The 25,724-nt window shown below is 44.8% G+C and overlaps 1 protein-coding gene across 8 annotated transcripts in view; it reads left to right on the top strand.

Annotated features, from left to right (window-relative positions):
- TNIK (TRAF2 and NCK interacting kinase) overlaps positions 1-15,737 on the top strand; it is a 291,721-nt gene extending 275,984 nt beyond the window's left edge. For 7 of the 8 annotated variants that reach the window (XM_079977596.1, XM_079977594.1, XM_079977599.1 and 4 more), the window contains 7 exons: positions 406-549; positions 1,556-1,690; positions 4,069-4,169; positions 7,519-7,668; positions 8,007-8,166; positions 9,289-9,428; positions 9,677-15,737. In XM_079977596.1, the coding sequence (XP_079833722.1) occupies positions 406-549; positions 1,556-1,690; positions 4,069-4,169; positions 7,519-7,668; positions 8,007-8,166; positions 9,289-9,428; positions 9,677-9,760 (914 nt within the window). In that variant the 3' untranslated portion in view covers positions 9,761-15,737. Of the gene's footprint in view, positions 1-405; positions 550-1,555; positions 1,691-4,068; positions 4,170-7,518; positions 7,669-8,006; positions 8,167-9,288; positions 9,429-9,676 lie in introns of those variants that run through there. The other variant, XR_013839361.1, reaches the window with a different exon arrangement.
- The last annotated feature ends 9,987 nt before the right edge of the window (positions 15,738-25,724 follow it).

Below are 25,724 nucleotides of genomic sequence, written 5' to 3'. Positions count from 1 at the left end.
AAGGAGGGGGTTCAAATAGCCCCATGTGGGGAGGGGTTCACAGGGCTTTGCAGGCAAGGCCTATTTGGTGACCATGTCTCCCACCTTCTGAATGTTAAGAGTGTGTCATAAATGCCAATAGATCTCCTCTACAGTGAACCAGTCAAGGCCCCAACCCCGTGAAGGAGGTCTGTGCACATCCATCACCATCTAAAACTCTCTGAGCACAAACACGGTGGGGGAGCATGGCTGCTGGGCTTGTCATTGGCAAAAGAAAGGGCTAGCCCACATAATCCCTCATCCCTTCAACATGTGGGAGGTTTCCAACCTTCATTGGGAGCCCTTGGTTGATTCCTTTTAATGTTCACTAAAAATGTCTCCGTTCTCCTTCATTTCATCCGCTTCCTCTGCTTGCTCATCGTGCAGGTGTGAACTTACTGGTGGGAACAGAGAACGGGCTCATGCTGTTGGACCGCAGCGGGCAAGGGAAGGTGTACAACCTCATCAACAGGAGGCGGTTCCAACAGATGGACGTGCTAGAAGGACTCAATGTCCTTGTAACAATCTCAGGTATAGCTGTGAGCCTGCATCAGTGTTTCATTTTGCTAGTGGTTTCTGACAGCCCAGTCTCGAAGTGCAGGGCACACACAGGGGGAGGAGAAGAAGGAAGGTCCCGCTGTGCAAATGAAATTTGTTCTGCTCATGCAATGATTTAGCTGAATATCACCCTCATTTTTTTATTTATTAAACTTGTTAGTTATTTGTTCAAAAACAAAGTTATGTCAAAATGCATCATAATATAGATACATTCAAACAAAAATGCTTGCAAGCCACAAAAATATACAAACACCGCCACCCCCAGTAACAGCGGCAGAAAGCTTTAGCAGCATGCTAATAGCAAAACAACATATTCGTGGTTCACCCAAAGCCTGGGGAAAATGTTTGGGGGTTTTTAACCTGGTGCCAAAAAGATGTCAGTGAAGGTGCCCGGCGGACCTCAGTGAAAAGAGTATTCCATAAACGGAGCCACAACAGAAAAGGCCTTCTTCCAAGTCATCATCTGAACATTTATTTTAAAACGCCCTAAGCGCACTGACTTTTAGTGCTCAGTTACGGCAATTACTTAAACATATTTTTACATCAATATTATTCCTTACACTTGTCTGTAATTTTCAGCCAACAGAGGTTGGCATGCTTGCATACGTTTCCATGCTTCACCTAACACAGATTTCTCTTTTTAAAACCCACCCTTCCATCTGAAAGGCCTGACATCCAGACAGACAGTTAACAATAATACCAATGAGCTCAATTATAAGATATTTTAGCATATAGGAAGACAACAGGAACGCATGCAGAAATTAGCTTCATTCATATGGCTTTGGTTTAGGTGCAAGATTAAAGTTCCAATTAATATTTCCAAAATTAGCTTTCCTCAACAGAAAAGAATGCAATAGAGAAGCTGGCATCAGACAATGTATGGATAGGATAAATGGCATAAAAAGCCCCGTGTAGCTGTATTAGCATCCGAGTTGATCCAGTGATGGATTGTATCTTTATCGGTTCCATGTTTCAACAGGAAAGAAGAACAAGCTACGAGTTTATTATCTTTCATGGTTGAGAAACAGAATATTACACAATGATCCTGAAGTAGAAAAGAAGCAAGGCTGGATCACTGTAGGAGATTTGGAAGGCTGCATACATTACAAAGTTGGTAAGCACAAGACCATATGCATAAGTGCAGCATCACACTAGCAGGAATCTCTCTTAATGCTAGCCATGCCTGCTGGTCAGCAGCGCTTGGGGATTCTGAATATCCTTCTGCTGATTCCTGCTATTCCCACAGGCAGGCTGAGGTGTAAAGAGGCCGCCTTCGTTGCAACAGTGAATATTGCATAAAATGCTTTATGCCTCTTTTCTTTGATACCTTTCTATGGCACTAAATCAACCATGGAGGAAATAGTTATGCCTAAGCATGACTTTAACTATGCTCAGAGTGGGAGGTATGGTGTTGTCTAACCATCCCTGGGCTTATTTGATAGTGGAACAGGCCCCAGCATATATTAATGTGGTCCACAAGTTCACCCCCATCTGATTTTTTATGAATATTGCGTGGATTGGGCATACATCTAGAATCACAGGATTTTATAGTTAAAAGGGACCCCTGTAAGTATCTAGTCCAGTTCCCTTCATTGCAGGAATTTCAACTAGATCATACATGACAGATGGCCATCCAACCTCTGCTTAAAACCCTCCAAGGAAGGAGAGTCCACCTCTCATGGGAGTCTGTTCCAATGTTGAGCAGCTCTTACGGTCAGAAAGTTCTTCCTGGTGTTTAGTCGGAATCTTCTTTCTTGTAACTTGAATCCTTTGGTTCGGGTCCTGGCCTCTGGGGCAGGAGAAAACAAACTTGCTCCATCCTCCATGTGACAGCCCTTTATTAATATTAAATATTTGAAGATAGTTATTATAGCTCACCTCAATCTCTCAGCATTGGACTGGTGGTCATTCATGGACTTTTGCTGCAGTGTGATGTCCGATACACAGATGTGGTGGGGCCAACGATGGGATGAGCAGGGATCATCCATCTTTCCTGCTATTCCTAGGCTGTATACAGTTAATGTCTGACTAAAGTGCAATATCATTCAAAAACCTAATAAACCAGTGGTTCGTTTTCTTCTAGATGTTCAGAAACCATCTCCTTCATGTATAACACAACTAGATTTGGGGGAGCCCTAAATCAAGAGTGACTCCATTAACAGTTGATTTCTAAGAACTTTCGTTTTGAAACTAGTAGGTTTTTCCAGGCTTAAACCAGCTACAGTGAAAAAAATGTATATTGAAGGGAAAGCACCTAATTAAAGTTCCATTGGATGGCTCACACATACAAATTTATCACTTGCTGAGCCCTCACTAGCTGACGCTTAGCACATGTGAATAAGCAAAGAAAGTCAACCACCAGCTAGAACTTTGTATTGCTTCACATCATCTGAAAGGCAAAGCTTTTTAAGCCATTCATTTTGTATATTCAGTTGCCAGTCACCAAGTGTTCATGTATGAATTCTTATATTCACCTTATATATGAGGCAGTTTTGTTCCTAATGTTTCCCAGTGGACATAACTAATATAAGACTCCTATATGCTTTTAGTGCCAGAATAAGAATTTGCACAAATATCAGCTATATCATATAAAAAGCTGGGTAGTAGCCAGTGTACTCCAGTAACGGTATGAAATCCCCTGTGATCCAGCAGTGAAATAAATTATTTTTCCTGGTATTGGATGGCAAATAAGGGTGTGTTTATTGCCACGGTCCTAAATGCTTACATTTCAAAATATTACTTGAAGTCTTTAATTTTATGTATATTCACTCAACACAATTAAGTTAGAGAATAGCTGTGAAAACGGAAGATTTCAAAAGCTTTAATGCTTAAGAAAGAAAAACATACCATGCAATCATTTTCCTTTTGGCTTAGCTGGCTAAAATCTGGCAGATCAAAATTTGAATCAAATGTCCTCTGTTATATGTAGATGATTAATAAATTTTACTTAACAAATACTATATTTTCAACTTGGCATTTAAAGAAAGTTTTGAAGTATCACAGTCCTAGCTTAAAATATTTATTTATTTATTTATTCATTTATTTATTACAAGGATAGTAGGGAAGGGTCACATTGCCATATTATTCATCTCAAATCCTGTGAGGTTAGTTTCCTCCCAGACACGCATGCTCTTTCCAAAATACCTACACTTGCGTTGGTGGTGGTGAGTCTCTTCCAAACTACTGTCGTAATTGGAAGCATGAGTGCCACCATCTTTAATTTGCTGCAGTGGTGGTGTGGCAGCCATGCTGTGTCACATACATGCAAGCAAACACAAGATGGCTGCCCCTGTAGCTAGAAAGCACCATCCAGAACTATGAAGAACCTCAAATCAGTCCAAACTATCAGGGGAATTTGCCATTTGGCCTGTTCTTAAAGACAATACTTCTACTGACAATATGGTTTCAGCAGCTCTCCCTTGAGATTAAATCATTCGGTTTTGTCTTGAGTGAATTGGATGTTTTAAAAATTTAGTTTTATTTCAATTTTAGTGAAATATGAGAGAATCAAGTTCTTGGTGATTGCCTTAAAGAATGCTGTAGAGATATATGCTTGGGCTCCTAAACCATATCACAAGTTTATGGCATTTAAGGTATGTTTTGTGTTGTTACAAAAATATTAGCATTATTCATACATTTGTTCATGTTTTTTATCACAGATAAGAAAATCTGTCATTCACTTCTGTTATCTATTCATCTGTGGCATAACAAGGAACTTAACCTATATCTCTCTGTGTGGCAAACTTCTGCAAAATTGTTAGAGCTGGTTCTCATTCCCATGTTAGACATACCAGCATATTCACAAAGACCACAGATGTTTATGAACCAGTTCAGATGTGTTTATAGAACAACAACATCCTGGTGCCCGCCAGATGTTTGGGACGACAACTCCCATCAGCATAGAGGGCTGGGGCTTATGAAAGTTGCAGTTGAAAACATCTGGAAAGCTCCAGGTTGGGGAAGGCTGGACTAGAGCCACTGTGTGATGCATAAATAAAATCACATCAATCTACCCTGACAACCAGGTGGGCCTGTCCTGCCAATGGGCCTACAAGTCTATGAGGAATCTCAACTAAAGCATCCATGACAGATGGCCATCCAACCTCTGCTTAAAAACCTCAGAGGGAGTCCATTCCACTGTCAAAACAGCTTTCTGTCAGAAAGTTCTTCCTGGTATTTAGTCGGAATCTCCTTTCTTCTAACTTGAAGCCATTGGTTCAGTTCCCGTTATCCGGAGCAGGAGAAAACAAGCTTGTTCCATCTTCCATCTGACAGCCCTTTAGATATTTGAAGATGGCTATCGTATGTCCTCTCAGTCTCCTCTTATCCAGGCTAAACATGCCCAACTCCCTCAACTGTTCCTCATCAAGACTTGGTTTCCAGACCCTTGATCATCTTGGTCACCTCTGCACATGTTCCAGCTTGTCAGTATCCTTCTTAAATTGTGGCACCCAGATGTAATTTCTACATTCCAGTCATGAGTCTCACCCCACCAGATTTCAGTAATGCCTACCAGGTCATATTTGCCACCCTGTACTAAAATCTCCAGCTCATCTTGCTTGTTTCCCATACTCTGCATTTGTGTAGAGAGAAATGAAACCACGAGCTGTTCCCTCCAGTTGCTTCCTTCTTGTAGTTTCCTGCCCTTTAGCAGGTTTCTGGAGCACCACCTCAGCTTCCTGTGCATCAATGAAGCTATAATCCCCAGTGCCGGGTGCTCTTTTGTCATCAGTATTGTTTTCTCCCTCCCCTCATGATTTAGTGTAATCTCCAGATCAACTTTGTAAGACTCTTAGCAAACACATTTTTGCCAACCGCTGTGAGATGCAACCCATTTCTTACCAAAAGTCTTTCCTTAAGGAAGCGGACACCATGGTCCAAGAAGCCAAACCTTTCCTGATGCGCAGCCAGTGGTTTACTCTCTCTTCCTGGGCCACAACCTTCAACAGAAGCAAGTGATGAAAAAGTCACCTGTGCCCCAAGGCCCTTCATCTTCCTACACAGAGTCTCATAGTCCCTTTCTATACGTTGAATGCTTGTCTGGCAGTATTGTTGCACCCACATGAATCAGAAGGAAGGGGTTGTGGTCAGCGGGTTTTATAAGACTTGGCAACTTCTGTGTCATAATGTGGATTTTTGCACTTGGGAGACAGCATACCTCCTGGGACATCCTCCACACACAGCTACCTCTGTCAGCTGCCATCACCACATATCTCTTCCTCCTCCGGGAGTGGCAGATATCGTTCTGAACACTGTACCTCCCACAGCCACCTCTGTGTGTTCTGAGGTCTGCAACTGCTGTCCTTGTTCCTCTGGCCCAGAATCGGTGTCCAAGGTGAGGGCACGGAATCGATTTTGCAGCTTCAGTGACACAGCATGGCTCCTGACAGTCCTGTTCAGTGTGTCACGTTCCTCCAGGGGTTCGTCTCCTGCAATGGGTGATCTTCCTCCTCCTCCCTAGTGACACCCCCACCCCTACATCACTCTGTTCCAGGACAGTCCATTCTGCTCTAGCGAGAAATTCCTCATCTTGCCTGATAGCTTGGATAGGTGTGCCTCACCACACGAGAGCCAGTGTGGTGTAGTGGTTAAGAGCAGTAGACTCATAATCTGGGGAACCGGGTTCACTTCCCTGCTCCTCCACATGCAGTTGCTGGGTGACCTTGGGCCAGTCACACTTCTCTGAAGTCTCTCAGCCCCACTCACCTCACAGAGTGTTTGTTGTGGGGGAGCAAGGGAAAGGAGAATGTTAGCCGCTTTCAGTCTCCTTAAAGGGAGTGAAAGGTGGGATATCAAATCCAAACTCTTCTTCTTCTTCTCAAATTGCTGTACTTTCTCTTCCAGCAAGGCAGCCAGCTTGCACTTCCTGCTGGTGTAGTTCTGCTCATTCTCAGGCAGGAAGATAAACATGGCACAGAGTTACAGTTCCCTGAAGAAGCTCCCTCATCGTCCCTGTCTCTTGGTTTTGTGTACACAGTGAGACAGCACTCCAGGCCTTCTTCTCAAATTGTCCTCGCAAATGCCCCACTTTGCAAGTCTTGGTCATGAGTTTCCAGAGGCTGCAGTCAGCTAAATAGAATTGCCGCTGGCTGCTAACTTCTCCCCCAAGTCACTTCCTCATTCAGCCTGCCTTCCTCTCTAGCAGAGCACATAGCCACAAACCAAAACAGCTCAGACAACCAACCAGCCTTAATCCCAAAGACACAATCTCACTCTTCAGTTTCCTCCACTGGTCATTCGCCTCTGTTTACAAGTCCCAATCGGAATCTCCTGGTCACAAGCTTCACCACAATTTCAGTCAGATTTAACCCTGTTTTACTATGTGTTGGGTTCCAGCCCTGATGCTTCCTAACAGTTTTATTTTTTCTACTTAAATGCAAATATTTAAAAAATCCTACTGAAATAGGCATGCTGGCAAAAAGGGTTAATCCAGGGTTTGGATACAAGATTCTTTGAAACTTGAATTAAATTCAAAATCAGGGATTTATTCCTGGATTATCCCTCTCCCAGCCGTCCTTGCAGTCACCACCACCCCTTTCAAATTCCATTCACAAGCTGGGCTGGTAGCACCAACGATTGGCGTGGTACAGCCACAGGGAGAGGGAAGTCTCTCACTTCTAATCCCGCCTGGTGCTTTGTGCATTGCGTCAGAGTGTACCAGGACAAAAGCCCCCAGGTGCACTTGGGAAATGTAGCTTCCTGCTGCTTAAAAATTAAAAGGCCAAACATTCCACTGACACTTTGCATCTTCTTGTAAGATACCAACAGGTGAAGAGCTAAATCAATGCCCTAAATGTGTGAAAGATAACCTAGACAGCAAAAGCAACGAGGACACATTTTTAAACAGCAAATACAAAATACTCCTGTTTTTACCATAGCATGCTGTGCATTTATTTCCATTTTTTTCCCATACCACAAAATTGACTGAGGGGGTTTTAAAAGTCTTTTGCAGATCTCCAGCACAAACCATTGCTTGTTGACCTCACAGTAGAAGAAGGTCAGAGGTTAAAAGTCATCTTTGGATCGCACACTGGTTTCCATGTTATCGATGTGGATTCGGGGAATTCATATGATATCTATATACCATCTCATGTGAGTCTGAGGCAGCGTGGTGGTGCTCTGCAAACTTGATTATACAGTATGTATAATGTCTATTGATACAGGGTCCTTGTTAAATTTCCTTTTTGGTGGGCACACCGTAATGCATAATTTGGTGAGTTTCTCGCATTGCTGAGGAGAAGGCGGCTATGCCATGAGTTGTCCAGGAACCCGCATGTTGTATGGGCTAAATCTGTTTATGGGTTGGTAGCAAACGTTGGTTTGACAGTTTTCTGAGAGAAGTTGGCAAATGCTGAAGAGAGCTGGTCTTTCTTTGTTGTCCTGTAAACTTGATTTAATGCTGATTTGGGGGGGTTCTGTTCTGTACGCAGATTCAGGGCAATATCACACCTCACGCCATTGTCATCTTGCCCAAAACGGATGGAATGGAGATGCTTGTGTGCTATGAGGACGAAGGAGTGTACGTTAATACCTATGGACGCATAACGAAAGACGTGGTACTCCAGTGGGGAGAAATGCCCACTTCAGTGGGTATGTCAGTTCTTCCTCTTCTCCTTAGCTGTCAATAAATTCAGTGTGAAGTGAGAATCCTAAGCTGCAGTTGGCTATTTTTCTAGATACAGTGGTGCCTCGCAAGACGAAATTAATTCGTTCCGCAAGTTTTTTCTTCTTGCGAGTTTTTCGTCTTGCGAAGCACGGTTTCCCATAGGAATGCATTGAAAATCAATTAATGCGTTCCTAGGGAGACCGCCTTCAGACCAGATCTGGGGACAGTCTGTCCCTGGACCTCTTCTGAAGGCTGGCGGGGGGAGAAGGACTTTTCTCCCCACCGCCAGCCTTCAGAACAGCCTTCTGAAGGTTGGCGGTGGGAAGAAAAGCCCTTCTCCCGCCGCCAGCCTTCAGAAGAGTTCCTGCAGGGCTGCCTAGGCTGCGGATAGCAGCCTGCTGCCCGGTGCGAGGGACGCTCTGAAGCAGAGCGCCCCTCGCGCGGGGCAGACATCTGCAGCTTGGGGAGCCCTGCAGGACTTCCCCGCAGGGCTCTCCAAGCTGCGGGTAACAGCCTGCTGCCCCGCACGAGGGGCGCTCTTAAGCAGGGGCAGACATTCACAGCTTGGGGAGCCCTGCGGGGAACTCTTCTGAAGGCTGGAGGCGGAAGAAGGGCTTTTCTTCCCACTGCCAGCCTTCAGAACAGCCTTCTGAATGTTGGCGGTGGGGAGGAAAACCTTCCTCCCACCGCAAGCCCCGGGAACAGAGGAGAATCGCTGCGCGCCTTCTCCTCTATTCCCGGACCTCCCACCGCAAGCCTTCAGGACAGGTGCTGCGCTTCCCCGCTGTCCCCGGAGATTTCCCTATGGGCTTTCGTCTTACGAAGCAAGCCCATAGGGAAATTCGTCTTGCGAAGCTGCTAAAAAATCGGAAAACCCTTTCGTCTTGCGGGTTTTTCGTTTAGCGAGGCATTCGTCTTGCGGGGCACCACTGTACTGTAGTCCTCTGCGTTTCCTGTGATGAAACCATTTGTGGCTTGAGCCTCCAGCCTTAGGACATAATCTTTTAGACATGGTAACTTCCTGCCAGGTGTGGCACATGGTAAAAGCTGCCTTGGCCCAAATGTTTTCAGTAAGAACGGGTTGCCATTTATTTGTTTTATTTCAGCCTACATCCACTCCAATCAAATAATGGGCTGGGGCGAGAAGGCGATTGAGATACGATCGGTGGAGACTGGGCATTTGGATGGAGTATTCATGCACAAGCGTGCTCAGCGGTTAAAATTTCTATGTGAAAGAAATGATAAGGTAGGTCTGCTCTCAGAGCTGCACAGAGAATGATCTGGAAACAACTGATGGGAGAGCATTTGATGCCCCTTGTAAAAGCAATGTGGTCAAGCCATTAATAATGCTTTTAACACCTACTCTGAGACAAAAAAACAAGATAAGATGTGACATAACAAATAAGCAAAATGTGTGAACGAAACACATCCCGTTTACAAGTTCATATGATGATTTTACAGTTTAATAGATCAGGATGTTTCCTTCCCAAACAGGTATTTTTCGCCTCGGTGAGATCTGGAGGAAGTAGTCAAGTTTTTTTCATGACACTCAACAGAAATTCCATGATGAACTGGTAACAAAAGGGCCCTTGGGTGCTGACTTTGACACCAAGATTTTTTTAAGTTTGAAGAGCACTGGAACGTGTGGACTAACACTGTAGAGGCAGGTGAAGAAGATAATTGTGGAACACGTTGCTTCCTTCTGTGAACACACTCGCACTCACGCAGACACGCTCCAAGAATACGACACACCTTTCTTGTTGTGGTTTAGGAATGAAGGTTTCCTCAAGGTCACAAGAATGCAACACTGTATTTGGGCAGAGATGGACAAATGCGCCAGAGGTTTAGCAGAATAAATCTCTTGGAAGTCTTCAGTTGAAACTGTGATAGAGCTGTGGGTCACACAATTTCATTTTGTTTTTTAAACATTTTCCTTGTCCCTCTATTTGTACAAATGGGGACAGATCTAAGTGTCAAGCAGAGTCTCTGTTTTTAATTTTGTCTGCCTGCTAGCATCAAATATATAGTATGTTGTAAGGTTACCAATTAAAACTGGTGAGAGACAGCACAATAAATGTATCATTTTATCTTTGTGTTGGGAGGCTTTAACCATAGAGATGGTTAACTTTTGTAAAATCTTTTGCCTTTTCCAACATTTCCGTGTTAGTTTTGCAAACAGGTCGACAAATTTCAAACGAGAGAATGAATTAGATCCCCCCCCCCGAACCCTTCCTTTTGGGAAATCTATTCTAAATGGCTAACCGACTAGCCTTAGATTATAATAAGGTACAAGTATATTTTTCTTGTCAACCTGTCAGTCTATACTTCAGTATGGATCTTCATATAATGGTGCTCACTGAGAGAAAAAGCAGTGCCATCCTTGGCAATCATTCCCAACTTTGGCCTTAGCATTTTCTTGCCTTTGTCTAAGCTGTAATACGGAAAGTCTCACAATAAAATTGCAGGTTGAGAAACGAATTGAAATAGAGCAAGATTCTGAAGATGGGCTGGAAAGTGTACCTAACTGCATCCAACTTGAATGCATTGAGCTTAGGTCCAACCTACTCTGTACAGTTGTACTTTGCTTTTCGGGGAAGGGAAGGGGATGATCCTTGTAGATACTGGTGTGTGGTTTTTTCCCTTCATGAAAATCTCCAGGAGCCAACAGCATTTAATCCTTTGGAAGACGGAAGCCCCAATTGTTGATGGACATTCGCCCACTTCCTTGTCTGATGGTGTTTTCCGAATATGAAAAAACTTCATGAGATCTTCATCCCGTGGTGCAAAGAATAGGAACATTGCAAAAGTGAGAGATAGCAGATTGGAAGGACAGTTTTGTTGGCCCAGAACCTGACACTTAGATTCATCTTTCTGCCCATCCCTCTTTGCTGCCCACCTATATAGTGAACACCAATATGTGTGCAGATGTATGTATTTAGTTTGGGTTAACCTGTGTCCTTCTATGCTTTGTTTGAATTATTTCCAGGTTTAAGGAAGTTATGTGCAACATCTCTACTATCGCCAAGCATGGATTCCCCATTAGTCTATGGATGTAACATAATTGGATCTGTGTTGCTGTTTTTAACCTACCTCATTTTATTTTTGTTTCAATTAGCTTTTCCTCATTAGCTCCAGCAGACACCCAGGGAGTTTGACTGGCCAGCTTCAAAGTATTAAACAAGAACAGTGTCTTAAGTAATTAGCAGTGTTTGGCCAGTTCAGGCCTCTTTAAAAAGCAGAAAAGGACTCTCATGCTGCCTTCTTCCAGTTTTTCCGTCAGTGGTTCCACAGTTCCCGTTGTACAGGCCAGCTGATGCCGCCAATGGCCACAATATGCATTGGCTGCCAGCAGATTTGTAATAGGGTTAGAATCATGCCAATGTACAGCTGGCATGAACCAGAGCCATGTTGCGGAAGCCGCCATAATTCGCCCAATCGCAGTGGCTCAGAAAGAGTCGCTATAACTGTGCCAATCCCAGGGGCTGTGTGTACAGCCCCCACATGGAGACATGATCCCAGCTGGCTTGCCACAATCTTCCTTCTTTGTGTGTTCAACCTGAAGGGAGGCCACATTGGTCCCCTACCCCATGCCCTACCTCACTACCTAATGATACACTGGGGTATCAGACTAAGTTTGCTTCTCCATAGGAGTTGTGTCCAGTTGGAGTCCTGCTATGATGCAGCTATCCAAGACTGCCTGCTTGAACAGTGCACCCTTGTCTTGCTTCTTACGCCAATTTCCCTTTAAGATCTCCCTGTGTTTGGTGGCTCTCCCCAAAAAGAAATGGGGCAGGGAGAATCATTGGCATCCATCTTTGTAGAAAGATAACGTTTTTGTTTCTAGCCCAGGAGTGAGGCTGCTAAGCTGGTTCCAGCCACTTGCTCCCCACTACATTCACAAAAGGGGTAATAATTAAGAGTTGTCTCCAAGGCTGTTCCTACACAGAGTAGACCCATTAAATTTAATAGACATGGCTAACTTCAATCCATTAATTTCAGTGGGTCTGCTCCGCGTAAAACTTAGTTGGATGCAACCAACTGGATTTTTATTTTTGCGTTTGGAATCTGCAGCCCTCTTACATTAACCTCTAAACAACAAATTACTAATTTACAGTCTAAGTAAATATTTCCATTAGCTAACTTAATAAGCCTAATCTATGCATAATGAAAATGAGTAACCTCAAACAATACACTTTGACCCCATTGTTTTTTCAAAGCCTTCCCTTCCAGCACAGACAAGCGTTCATCCCGTGGTCTCGCTTGCTGCTCTTGCAACGCAAGTGGCCTATTTTCAGCACATTCCCTCCTGATAAAGCTTTTACCAAATGAATTGATGGCTGAATATTAGTTGACTCTGTTCACAACACTGGGATTTATGCAGACCCCACCAGAAGGCTAGTGCAGAGAATTGCAACACTGGGCACATAATTGTTTATGTTGCCATCTTACTGACTCCTTTACCTAGGTTAACAAGAACACAACTGGGTGACAGTTTAATTATTTGAGAGTTTAATTATTTGAGCTCTGATCTTTGACCAGTCTTTTTTCTCCAGTTCCCACTCCCAGCACATATGAAAGAAAATATTCTAGTTCTTTCCACATTTCTAGTATCCCAATGAGTAATTCGTATTAATCCTTTGTATTCTGACAGGTCATGTACCATCTGCCCATCAGTTCATAACAATTTTCTCTTACTGTTGTTGTCAATGAAAATCTATGTGTGTTTTTTGCCAATTAATTTTTTTATTGAATTTCACCATTTTGTTTAACAAACTGACATCAAATTTAGCATCAAATTTAATACACTTTTAAAAGTTGACTCCCTGCCCTTCTTCCATGGTGTTTTTATTCTCAACCTTTTATGCTGCATTATACTTTTATCTATTCCACAATTCCTTCATTACAATTAGAATTATTTTTCTTCCGCAGTTCATATTTCAGTCCTGCCCGCGATTCCATTTAACGTGATATTTTCCAAATTGTCCAAATAAGGGTCTCATTCTTCCATTTGAAATTCATCACTTGATCTCTTCTCTTGCCCTCACCTTTGCCATTTCCACATAGTCCATTGTTTTCCAGAGGTATTCCCAGACTTCCACTGGAATATTCTCTCCAATGTTTTGTGCCTCTTTTATCAGGTAATCCTTGATCATTTTGCTTGCCCTTTTCTGAACCCTGTTGGAGGTGCAGTATCCTTTTAGAGGTTAGGCACAGTATTGCAACTGTGCTCACACAATCAATTTATATCACAGCCTTATGATAGTGGCAGTTTAATTTTCAGTTCTTTTCCCCATTAGCGCGTGTGTGTAGTTAGGCTTCGTTTTGCCACGATCTACATTTGGTTTACACTGAATCATATTGTCCAGTTTACTGCCCATTCACTCACTTTGGAGCGCCTCACAATCCCTTGAACAATCCACTCCTTGTTTTCCCTGCAGTCATGAACGCACAGAAGGGGAGCAGCGCCATGTCTTGACTGTGCCCCTCCAGACCAAGGTCTGAAGGGGGAACCGCCTGCACTTGTGGCAGGAGTTGCATGAAGTAGACTAGGCCGCCTTTCAGACCTTTGCGAGGTGGTTGGAGGTCAGAGGGCCATAGCTGGCCACTGGAATGGTGGGAACATTGTCAGTGGCCTCCTGATCTCCCTCCACACGTCAGTGCTCTACACAGAGTTCTAGATATGTTTTAGCACAAGAACCTCGGAATTAACAAAAGCCAGGTGTGTCCATAAACTAGACACTTAAACCTGCAAAGGTGGTGGTGGTGGGAACCCAAGAGACATCTGCCACTACAGCATGATATATTTCAAGATTTGTATGCTGCTTAGCCATCAAAACCTTTTAAGTGGTATACATGAAACAATATGAGATATACATTTAAAAGACCTATTAAATCGGATGCTAAAAGCAAGTTGTTCAAAATGTAAGTAATCAAATAAATACATAAAAAAAGAAAACAACATGTCAAAATCACGTTTGGATAGGCTTGCTCTAACAAACATGTTTTTAGGGAGTGCCAGAAACAGGCACCTGCCTAATAACATCAGTGAACAGGAAATTCCATAGCATATCGGAAACACTGATCCCTTGTAAGTGCAAATCAAACATTATGTGACACTTATCAAAGTACCAGATGTGCAGATCAAAGCTGTCTAGTGGGCACATATGGGGTAAGGGGATCCTTCAAGTTTTGATTTGTGTTTTTTTTCTGGAGGCAATTCTATACCTTAGTTAAACTGATAGAGCAGAGTTTGGCAATATGCCCAAGCTTTTACGCACATTTCAAACCAAGAGTTACTACTGAAGTATCAGAAGCTTCTCACATCTTACTAGTCCAGAACAATCTATCTTGGTAACAACAACAACAACAACAACAACAACAACAACAACAACAACAACAACAACATGGCAGTTACTGGTCAAAATGAGATGCTTTCAGAGAAAGTGCTCTGAGTGATCTGTCCTTTTCTTGTTCATTATCAACTTATTTTAATTATTAAGGCATAAATTTCTGTAGCACCAAAGGGAAAGAAATCTTTTCAAAGCTGTGCACATAAAATTGAAAGTTAAAAACATAAAAAGGCAAAGATCAGAAGAACATAAAAATTGGGTCATGTGGCCAGGTAAGCTTGTGTAAAAAATTAGAATAATAAGCTGGCATCTAAAGCTAAACATGGGATTGCTGTCTAATACACAAATGCAATGCATTCCACCGGTGGGCTTTTCCTACAAAAATAGGTGCCAGGACTGACCAGGAAGTTGTTACAGTAAGTGTCACACTTTTTTACAACAAAAAACAATGTACCTTTCAGTACCCCCTGGAAAAAAGCACTGCATTCCACAATATAGGCCTTACTGCTCCTTGTGGCTGCCACAGCGGACAGTTAGCAAGGCTTCTCCAGCAGATTTCGAAGAATGGTCTGGGGTGTATGGAGAAAGGCAATCTTCGAAGTAGGCTATTCCCAAATTCTTTAGGGCTTTATGTGCAAACAGCAACACCTTAGGTTTGGCCTGGTAGCATACTGACTTACAGCAGTCCAAGTTTCCTTGACATTTTGAGACTTGAGGATATCTTTTTTTTTGAGCACCAAGAGCCATGGATAGATCGCTCCTATGGGAATGTCTTAAGGCTTGAAACCCTTCTTTTTCGCCCCCAAAACACCATTGGCCTTTCACAACTTTCCACGCAAAATAAGTTCCAACCAATGAAGCTACAACGCCTGGGCAAAAACTCTTTGACTTGGGTCAGTTTTAAAGTACTGCCTCTTTAGCTGGCTTCTTCTGTTCCCTATATGCTCCTTGTGTTTCTTCCTACTGCTGTAATGAGAGGACCACATTGGCCGGGGGGGGGACGACACCCACATTTATTCAGTACATCAAATTGAGCAATAACATTTCCAACTCAGTCAAACCACTACTTGTAACTGCTGGGGACTGGTAGGATGAGTAAGAACAAGCTTCATGGCTAATGGCAGCTGCCACCAGCTCTTTTATGTCTTTGCTGTGGTTACCTTTTGAACCAGAAGCTTCTTATTAAATTATGTTGAAAACTTGAACCGCCTGCCTGTTATATATTTCTTTCTTTCCTTAATAGGTGAGTTTCAAATACACCATTTTAAATAACTTTTGATGGGAACCTTTAGGTTGTTCGCAACCATCTGTTTTTATACAATTTGTAGAATTTCTTTGAGGAGAACAGAAGCTTAAATGTTCCTTTTCTGTGTTCTGCTTGCAAAAGTCGTAACTTTGTGATACAGAGAGCAGGGATGGGGAGAAACTCGATTCCGTTTCCACTTAAAAGCCAAACCTCCCTAATTCTGTCTTCCGGAAACAACATGCAAAACTAAAAGCAGCCGTTCTTCAAAATTCACTCTTTAAATTTTTCAATGCAATTCTCCAATCAAGCAATGTACAGTGGTACCTCTGGTTACAAACTTAATTCATTCCAGAGGTCCGTTCTTAATCTGAAACCGTTCTTAACCTGAGGTACCACTTTAGTTAATGGGGCCTCCCACTGCCACCACATGATTTCTGTTCTCATCCTGAGGTAAAGTTCTTAACCCGAGATAATACTTCTGGCTTAGCGGAGTCTGTAACCTGAAGTGTTTGTAACCCGAGGTACCACTATACAAACATGTATAGGTTAGTGATGTATAGGTTAGCATACAGAATGCATTGAATTGGCAAAAAATGTGTTTGGCATATGGAAGAAATGTATTAGGAGATAATTCACACTCAAATGCTGACAAATTTTCGTGGGGACTTTTTTTTGGGTGGGGGAATCCACAATGATGTGGAAATCTGGGGAACTGAACATAAGATTGGAAAAATGAGAAACTGGTGGCTCATCCACTTTCTCTTGTCCTGCTGCTTCCCCCCAGGAAAACTGTTCTTTAGCACTCAGTTGGAGCAAACAGCAATTTGGATTTTCTCTGGATTTACCGGTACATTTGCTCCGATTCGTCCCTAAAGAGTGGGTTTTCCCTGGGAAAGGAGTGGGGCAAGGGGGAATCCGCTCAGACCCATGCCTAGAAAGAAGCACAAGGCTAGCAGGACGCCATGGACCCATGCTTTCTAGGCATAAGACCAGTGGAAGAGTAGACGAGCCGTGAGAGAAACCATCACTAATGGAGACTCAGACTTGCCCATTACATGAGTCACTTGTATCATCTCACAGGCTAAATTGAGAGAATGGACAGTCATGGTTAACATCGTCTCTGTCTCCTTGGCATGACAAAGTAGACTAGAACTGCCTGTTAGGCGCTCCGTAGTAGAACTGTACCATCTTCCCTTTTATCTCTTCGCCATGCAGGGGAACCTTTGTCCCTCCAGTTGTTGTTGCACTAGAATGCTCCTCAGTCTCAAATGGGCATGGATGACAGGAATTGTACTCCAGCAACACAGGCTCCTCGTCCCTGTTGTAACAGTACGGGGGGGGGAGGGGGCGGACAGGTGCCAACAGGCTCTTCAAGCAACTCTCTGTCTCCAACATTCCCACTGGGCAATTGTGATGGGGACTGCTATACACAGGTAGGAACTTCCACATGGCCATACTCCATGGGATTGGGTTTCTCTGAAGAGGAGCCAAGGTGTCACTACACTGGGAGTTTCTCTTTCCCCACAAGCCAATAAGGTGGAGCAGGAGTGGGGGCTATTGCAACACCCATCATACCATACGTAATGTAGTTTGGGGTGTTGACAGTCGTTTTACCAAGCAGAGCATGTGGCTCAAAGGCAGTGGCAACTGGGGATCGACTCGCCATGCAAGTTACATAGGGAGATGCATTATACAGAGACAGGCCATTGGTCCATTTAGCGCAGTGCTGTCTACCCTGACTGGCAGCAGCGCTCCAAGATTTCAGAGCGGCCTCTCCCAACCTTACCTGAAGATGCCAGGGATTGAAGCTGGAACTTTCTGCGTGCTGAGGAGCTGCTGGACCACAAAACTATCGCCCTTTTCCAGTTGAAACAACAGGAATTGCATTGTTGCTTTCAGCACCGCTGCTGCTGCACAGGAACATCACCTATCAGCAGCTAAGGGAAAGGCCAAAATGCCTCTCCCAAGGGTCAGCCATTGCTGCTGGTGCTGTTGGCAGGGGAGAGGGCAACTACTGCCATTTGAGGAAGGGCAGAGACAAGCTCCCCATTGCCCCTGCCTTAAGGAACGTTCGATTCACACCATGTTTTATGATTCCTGCAAGATCCACAAAAGTAGCTCACAGGACAAGATTTTACAGAGATACACCCACGTGCACCCGTACGCATGGTTTGCTTTTCCTTTAGATTATCATGAGTTATGATAACGTCCTTATTCCCATTACGGTTTTAGGAATGACAAGATGATCTGCAATTATGTGAATAACAGAACTGCAGCTATATGGTAAACTGGAGGGAGTACGACAAAAATAGGAAGCACGCAATGACTGCACAACTTGGACGGTAATCTCATTGCCCCCAAATCATCTCTTGTCTTATCTAACATAAGGGGACGCTGAGAGGCTGAGGAGTTTAGGTGGCTGTTTAGATGCTTTCCATTAAAGGGTTTTCAAGCTGTGTTTCTGAGCATCCTGGCTTACTTAGAAGCTGATCAGGGGCTTATCAGTGAGAGCACAGACGAGCTTTCCTGAGAAACTCTCCAGCACTAACCACTGAAATATTATGGTGGATCCCCATATGTAATTCAAAATAAAAGCAATACTAATCCACAGACGTTAGCCTGTGGTTTGTACATTGTGGGGAAGAACTTTGTTGGCGCAGATACAGTTCACAAGCTTTATCCCTGGGTTAGGCAAGCGAATTGGATCCGTCATAAACTATGCAGGACGAACAGGTCCTGTCTGTTCATTGGAGCAAACTGTAAAAAGTTAAAGGGACCCCTGACCATTAGGTCCAGTCATGGCCAACTCCGGGGTTGTGGCGCTCATCTTGCTTTATTGGCCGAGGGAGCCAGCGTACAGCTTCTGGGTCATGTGGCCAGCATGACTAAGCTGCTTCTGGCGAAGCAGAGCAGCGCACGGAAACGCCGTTTACCTTCCCGCCGCAGCAGTACCTATTTATCTACTTGCACTCTGACGTGCTTTCGAACTGCTAGGTTGGCAGGAGCAGGGACCGAGCAACGGGAGCTCACCCCGTCATGGTGATTCGAACCATCGACCTTCTGATTGGCAAGTCCTAGGCTCTGGTTTAACCCACAGGGCCACCCGCATCCCTCAGAGCAAACTGTAGGCCCCTTCAAATGCCACACAGGCAGAAGCTGCACTGTGGTTACTTCTCATGCCACCATCACTCCCAGGAAGGCATGGGAAGAAGACGCAACAATGGAAGGCCTCCGAAATCCAATAGGAGAGAGAAACCACTGCACACTGATGTCATGAAAAGCAGGGCCCCTGTCCTAGCAACATACCCAAAATAAAAACCCTGGGCGGGGAATGGGGGGACTTGGTTTCCCTTACAGTTGTGGAACATATTCCGGTGGAAGAAGACAATGCTATTTTCTCTTCTGCAGCATGAAGCAACACCTGATAGCAGCAGTTTTCTTCACAGCAAGCAGGGACATGGTCTAAAAATACCACACTTCGCACAGTTAATTTAGGTTTCTCAGTTGCAAAGCAGAGCGCTATATGCAATTAACGTGTTTAGTAGTGGGAAGGGGCTCTTGATCTTTCTTTCCCCCTTTTCGCTTTGTTAAATGGTGCCTATATTTGGGGAATTTGTTTCGCCTCTCCCCTCTTCTAGCATCTGAAATGTAAAAAAAACAATTGGTAGTATCAGATTCGAAGGTATTTAGCTTCTGAAGCCAGTGGTGTAAGCAGTTAGGGTCAGGCTAGGATGGGGAAGGACTGGATTCAACACACACACACACACACACACACACACACACCCGTCATGTACCCCACTTGTGACCTGCTTGTGAGTTCCAGCGACTGGAACTCAGAAGCATGCGGGAGGTGTTAACAGAGAAATCTGAGGGCTCCCTTGGACAAAAAAAAACAAGGACACAAGCCAGGAATACCAGAGCAAAACAGCAGCCTGTACGCTTGTTCTTTATTGAAGACTGTCGCAACAGGACTCCCACCTGCCACAAGGTGGAACAAGATGGAAGCCCCGAACAAAAGAGAACCCAAACTTTTATTAGCTGCTAATCCCCATGTTACATCCCCCCAAACTACATCACTAATACATCATGGTTACATCATGAAAGGGGATGTCTGGTGGCAGTAATCTGAGCATCCTGGACCCTGCCCCATGGTTCCCCTTACCCTCCACCAAACACCCATCAAGTGTAACAAAAGAGATATTTACATTTCTGTTTCCCAGCCAAATTAATTGCACCCTTTTGTCTTCACCTGGGTTTGTTATTTCTGGAATGGCTACCTGTCTGGCACTCAGGTATCAGGATGCCAGGGATTATCACTCAGGCTGTTGAGTAGCTGAGCTCACATGTCTATATGAATTTCTGAAGTTTTCCAGTGAGCTAGTACATACATTTATCAGTGAATTCTTACATTTGGTACTGTGCAGCAAAGGCCCTCTGAATAGATAGGAAGAAACTGTGATGAAGTGTTTTGTGGGGACAAATCACAAAAGTGATTGTGCTGATTTTGGTAGGGGGCTGCATGTGCATGATATCTGCTGGAGGGGCAACCCCCCCAACCTATACATAAATTCCTGCAACAGAGGTAAAATATGCTGCCATCAGTAGTACCCTTTGTCTTGGTTATCGCTGTAGCCTCTCACAGGGTCTGAGCCAGCTCCTCCCAAGCTTGCTAGACCCACTGCCACTTTCATCCTGGAAAAACCACACTCTAGCACCAAATCAGAACAAGCACAATCAATCCAAGGAAAACCCAGCTGACTCCAATTGGGTGCCAAAGATCAGGTTTCCCTTGGGGAGAGTGGCAAGCAAGCAGAAATGTGGGTGAGCCCTCAACCACCACTGCACAGTAAGCCCTCAACTTACAGCTAGGAGGAGATAGGTGCAAAAGAGGGCAGGGAATTTTTGCAGTCGTGGGATATTTTGTATTTGGCCACTTCTTATATAGGCTGCCATAGGCCTGACTTCCTCTGTTCGGTCCTGGATCTGAGCTCCTTCTTTGGAGTGGGAGCTGAGAACTCTTTTGCAGAAGAAAACAATTCCAAGAAGGACTTTTCTTCTTTGAGACTGCGTTCCAAAAAGGCTCCCTGGCCCAATATTGTAAATAAGTGCAGCAAAACTGTCCAAAAAAGGCCCAGTGTCTGATCTGCACACCCCAGTGAAGAAATATTTTGACTGACTGGTGTTTTCCTGCTCTTAGGAGCAAACAGGAAGCAGCCTAGCACCACCATTGCTCCATAAGAAGGTGATGATCAAAAGAACTCAAAAACACAGTGGGAAATAATTAATTACACTGGTCCTGAAATATCCCAGCCTTGTAAACAAGGACTGAGAATGTTTACTGCAAATGACAAAAGATTCAGGTTTTGGGGGCAGTTCAGTCCTAAGAATCAGTAAAAAGAAAAAGGGGTAGGGAGTTTGGATTTACCTGTAAGGCCCTTTTATCAGTTGACCTGAACCCGTGTTCTGATAATAACAATGGCCAACCTATACTACAAAGGGACAGAATATTTGCTTTTATGGGGAATCAGCCCCTGATTCTCCTAGGGTTCCATTTAAGCCTTATGGTACAGTCTGTTTGCTATTTCCGTAAGTATAGTAGAGTCAGAGGTCACTGACCGTTATATATTTTTACTCTTAAGAGCTTTTCATGGAGTTTACTGCCCCTTGCTGCCGCCCCCCACCCCGGTACAGGAAACACTCCATTTGCGCACAGTCGGCATGTGTGCAACCGCTGACACATGTGCCATTTTCGGCACCAGGAGGGGGCGGGCCCAGAAGGAAGCGGGCTGATGCACGTCTAGCTCATGCACATGATGCTTCAGAACGCAAGCCCCATGCAAGCGGGAAGCTGCCTCTATAACAAAATGCAAGCATATTTCAGGGTGGGACAAAGCGGTACAACTTGAATGATACTGCAAAGACCGCATCTGGCTACCCATGTGGAGCCTTTGCAACCCGTCCCTCTCCACACTCCATGTGGGGTTTAAGACGGCCTATCAAAAGGTGGCTTAAATGTGTATGAAATGCTACCTGCCTTGGCCAAAATTGTGTGGTCGATTGACAGACAATTATCTAAGAGTGGATCACCAGGTGCAAGGTGGGTGGGCATGGCTGAATCAGCCTCATGGGCCAAATGGGGAGGCCTGCCAGACCTAATTTGGCCCGGAAGTTCCCTGCTGCTGCTCTGGATGAATCCTATCTCAAGAGGAGTGCCTCCCTGTTAAAATAAGAGCATGGCGATGACAGCTAATATGGCCTGTCCTTAGCACGCTGAGGGAAACCCCGCAAATGAAGGCAGCTGAATGCACATGACTATTGATTCATGCCATTTTCGCAACACCGATGGAGCCACACGAAAGCCATCGCTGAGTCACAAGGGGGACATTCGCCGAAAATCTTCCCAACAACATCTTGCACAAGGCAGATAATATTTCAAAGTCCTTATCTGGGGACATGCCCTGGGATGCTGTTGTGCAGCTTAAAAGGGACCCAAAGTCCAAAAATCTTCCAGCAAATTAATCTTCTGGCAGCCAAGCCATAATCCCTCAAGGGAAATGGTGGGTAGTGGAGGAGAGGGGAGAGAAAGTCAGTAGGCAGGTACGTGGAGGACAGGAGAGAACCATCTGACAGAGATCTTTTGCAAGAGAGGAAGAAAAGTACAGCGCTACATTGAACAGCCGGCACTCAGCACTGTCTGATTCTGGGGTGGCCCATCCCTTTGGGACAGTGGGGATTAGCAATGCAAGCTGAATAATGAACCGGGACTGGTGAGAATAGTTAAGGATATTTGTTTGGCTAATTGCAGTTTGAAAACTGTGCCCCCAACATCTCCTGGAAAGGACACTCTGGAGGGTGTTTCTTGGAAAGGACATTGAACAACTGCTGTGGGCAGGAAACCCTTGTGAGACCATCTCTGGTGCCATTATAAAGGCAAAAGGACCCCTGACCATTAGGTCCAGTCGTGACCAACTCTGGGGTTGCGGCGCTCATCTCGCTTTATTGGCCGAGGGAGCCGGCGTACAGCTTCCAGGTCATGTGGCCAGCATAACTAAGCCGCTTCTGGTGAACCAGAGCAGTGCACGGAAACGCCGTTTACCTTCCCGCTGGAGCAGTACCTATTTATCTACTTGCACTTTGACGTGCTTTCGAACTGCTAGGTTGGCAGGAGCAGGGACTGAGCAATGGGAGCTCACCCCGTCACGGGGATTCGAACCGCCAACCTTCTGATCGGCAAGCCCTAGGCTCTGTGATTTAACCCACAGCGCCACCCGCCTCCCAATATAAGTGATTATAAGCCATTATAAGTGATTCCTTTTAATCAATACATTTATTTTGAGGAGATGCAGCTGTAGCTTTCTGCGGGTAGCCAAGACAGCACTAAGCAAGCATCACTTCAGTGCCAGGATCATTGCCTTTCCTCCCCCTCCTCCCAGCGTGCTCCCCATGTCCTCCTCCCATATGCTCTGGAGGCTTTGTGAACCCTCTGATTTAGGGAATGCATCCCCCCCCCCCATTCCTATTCAAGAGCCTCTGGCAGAAGTACTTTGTATCATCTCCTGCTTGACCCTTCCAAACTGATGGGGAAATAATAATAATAATTATTATTATTATTATTATTATTATTATTATTATTATTATTTATACCCCGCCCTCCCCAGCCAAGGCCGGGCTCAGGGCAGCTAACAAGCAATAATAAAAACAAGTTGAATGAATACAACCTAAAAACAAGATTAAAATAGAACATTAAAATATTGAAACATTAAAATATTAAAACGCAGCCTCATCACAGGAGGAGAAAGGAAAAAGAAAAAAGAAAGAGGGGGAGGGAATCAAATTGGCTCCAAGCCAAAGGCCAGGCGGAACAACTCTGTCTTACAGGCCCTGCGGAAAGAAATCAGATCCTGCAGGGCCCTGGTCTCATGAGATGGAGCGTTCCACCAGGCCGGAGGCAGTGTTGAAAAGGCCCTGGCTCTGGTTGAAGCCAATCTAACTTCCTTAGGGCCCGGGACCACTAGGGTGTTGCTATTTATGGACCTTGAGGCTCTCCGTGGGGCATACAGGGAGAGGCGGTGCCGTAGGTACGAGGGTCAAAACCAGCACCTTAAATCTGACCCTGTACCCCATCGGGAGCCAGTGCAGCTGGAAAAGCACTGGGTGAATATGCTTCCATGGCAGAGACCCCGTGAGGAGCCTCGCTGCAGCATTCTGCACCCGCTGGAGTTTCTGGGACAGCTTCAAGGGCAGCCCCGCATTGAGCGAATTACAGTAGTCAAGCCTGGAGGTGACCGCCACATGGATCACTGTGGCCAGGTCAGGGAGAGTGGAACGTAAGCTTGAAGAAAACGAGTAACTGAGAGAAACCAAAATGAAGCATTTGTCATTCCTGCCTATGAGGAATGGTGGAAAGAGCTGGGTATGTTTAGCCCAGAGCAGAGAAGGGAGAGAGGATAGCAGCCATTAAATAACTGGAGGGCTGCCATCCCAAAGATGCAGAAGATCTGGTCTCTCATGCTCCAGAGGGCAGTAGAACCAGTGGGTGGGAACTGCACAGATTTTGGGTACCAATTAGAAGAGATCGGCTTGCAGTATCATCAGCCAATGAGTATACCACTTACGTGTCAAGATTGCTTCTAAGAGCTATAAAATCAAACCATTATTAAAATACACAGTAATATTAAAACATATCTAATTGAAATATGCAATTAAAACAGTGGAAACAAAGTTAAAACAATAAAACCAGAATTCAGTTCAGGGGAATGCTTGCCTAAGCAGGAGCCGACAGAATGCCAATACTGATGGCATCTCTTGTGTTTCTGCAGGATGGCCTAAGCAACAACAGCATTGGTGTCACCAGTGAAAAAGCTCAACTCTGCATGACCACAAGGAAACTAACCAGGTTCCATTAGCTGATCATAGTGCCCTTATTGGGCAATGAAAAGAAAGATGGTAACCTTGTCCAGAGTTATTTAGGGCTTTGCCGGCTCCCTCGGCCAATAAAGTGAGATGAGCGCCGCAACCCCAGAGTCGGTCCCCAGAGTCAGTCACGACTGGACCTAATGGTCAGGGGTCCCTTTACCTTTACCTTTACCTATGGAAGTAGAAGAACACTAAAACCGGGTCAGTGGCTGATAAGCAGCCAGTGCAGGTACCTCAGCACTGCCATCATCAGGAGCACCACTCACCGCCTGAGCCATGCCATTAAGCCAAAGAGTCAGAGATGTTCAACAATGGCACCGACTGCCTCAGGAATGTGATAGTTACAACCTGCATTATGGATCCTGAATAGGAAGCTGGAGGACATGGCCATGAAATTCCCACCGTGGTGCACTCTGGGCTTTTAAATTTCAGCAGCGCTCTGTGCAACACCAAAATTCTGGGCAGGGAATTCTAGCCTTCCATTCTACATTATCATTGCAGTGCTCCTTGAGGTGCCCTCTCAGCTCAGCACCCTGAGCAGGCAAACCTGTCACGCCCCCCTAAATCCACCTCTGATTCCCATTCGGCTCTGATTACATGGCGTTTTTGTGTGTGCATTGACATTCATCTACACTCCAGAGTCCAGATCCAGCCACCTTCCCAGTCAGAGTTTTAACATCTAGAGAACATCTAGAGGCATGCATGTGAAGCCTGAAGAACTGTAGTCTCTCCATCCGTGCATGTACACTAATACTTTTTCCCCAAAAAAATGCATCTTCAAGAACCCCACCTCCAAAAAATAAGGCACTCCTCCTGCAGTCAGGTCCTAGAAAATATAGACTGGTCCGGGTAAGCAAAGATGGCAGGAGGAGTTTGTGTAAAGTGCAAATTCAAGGGAAGATGGCTGCGCTAAAAACTCGATAGTCAAAAGAAGCCTCTCACATTGCCGCTTCCTGAGCTTTGTGCCCAGTGCATGTCTCAGTTAAAAAATATTGCTCCTGCCTGGCCATGCAGATCCAGCCGAGTTTAT

The sequence above is a fragment of the Podarcis cretensis genome (assembly GCF_951804945.1).
Source record: "Podarcis cretensis genome assembly, chromosome: 5".
NCBI classification, from domain to species: Eukaryota; Metazoa; Chordata; class Lepidosauria; order Squamata; family Lacertidae; genus Podarcis; species Podarcis cretensis.
This window is presented reverse-complemented; position numbering and strand designations above follow the sequence as displayed.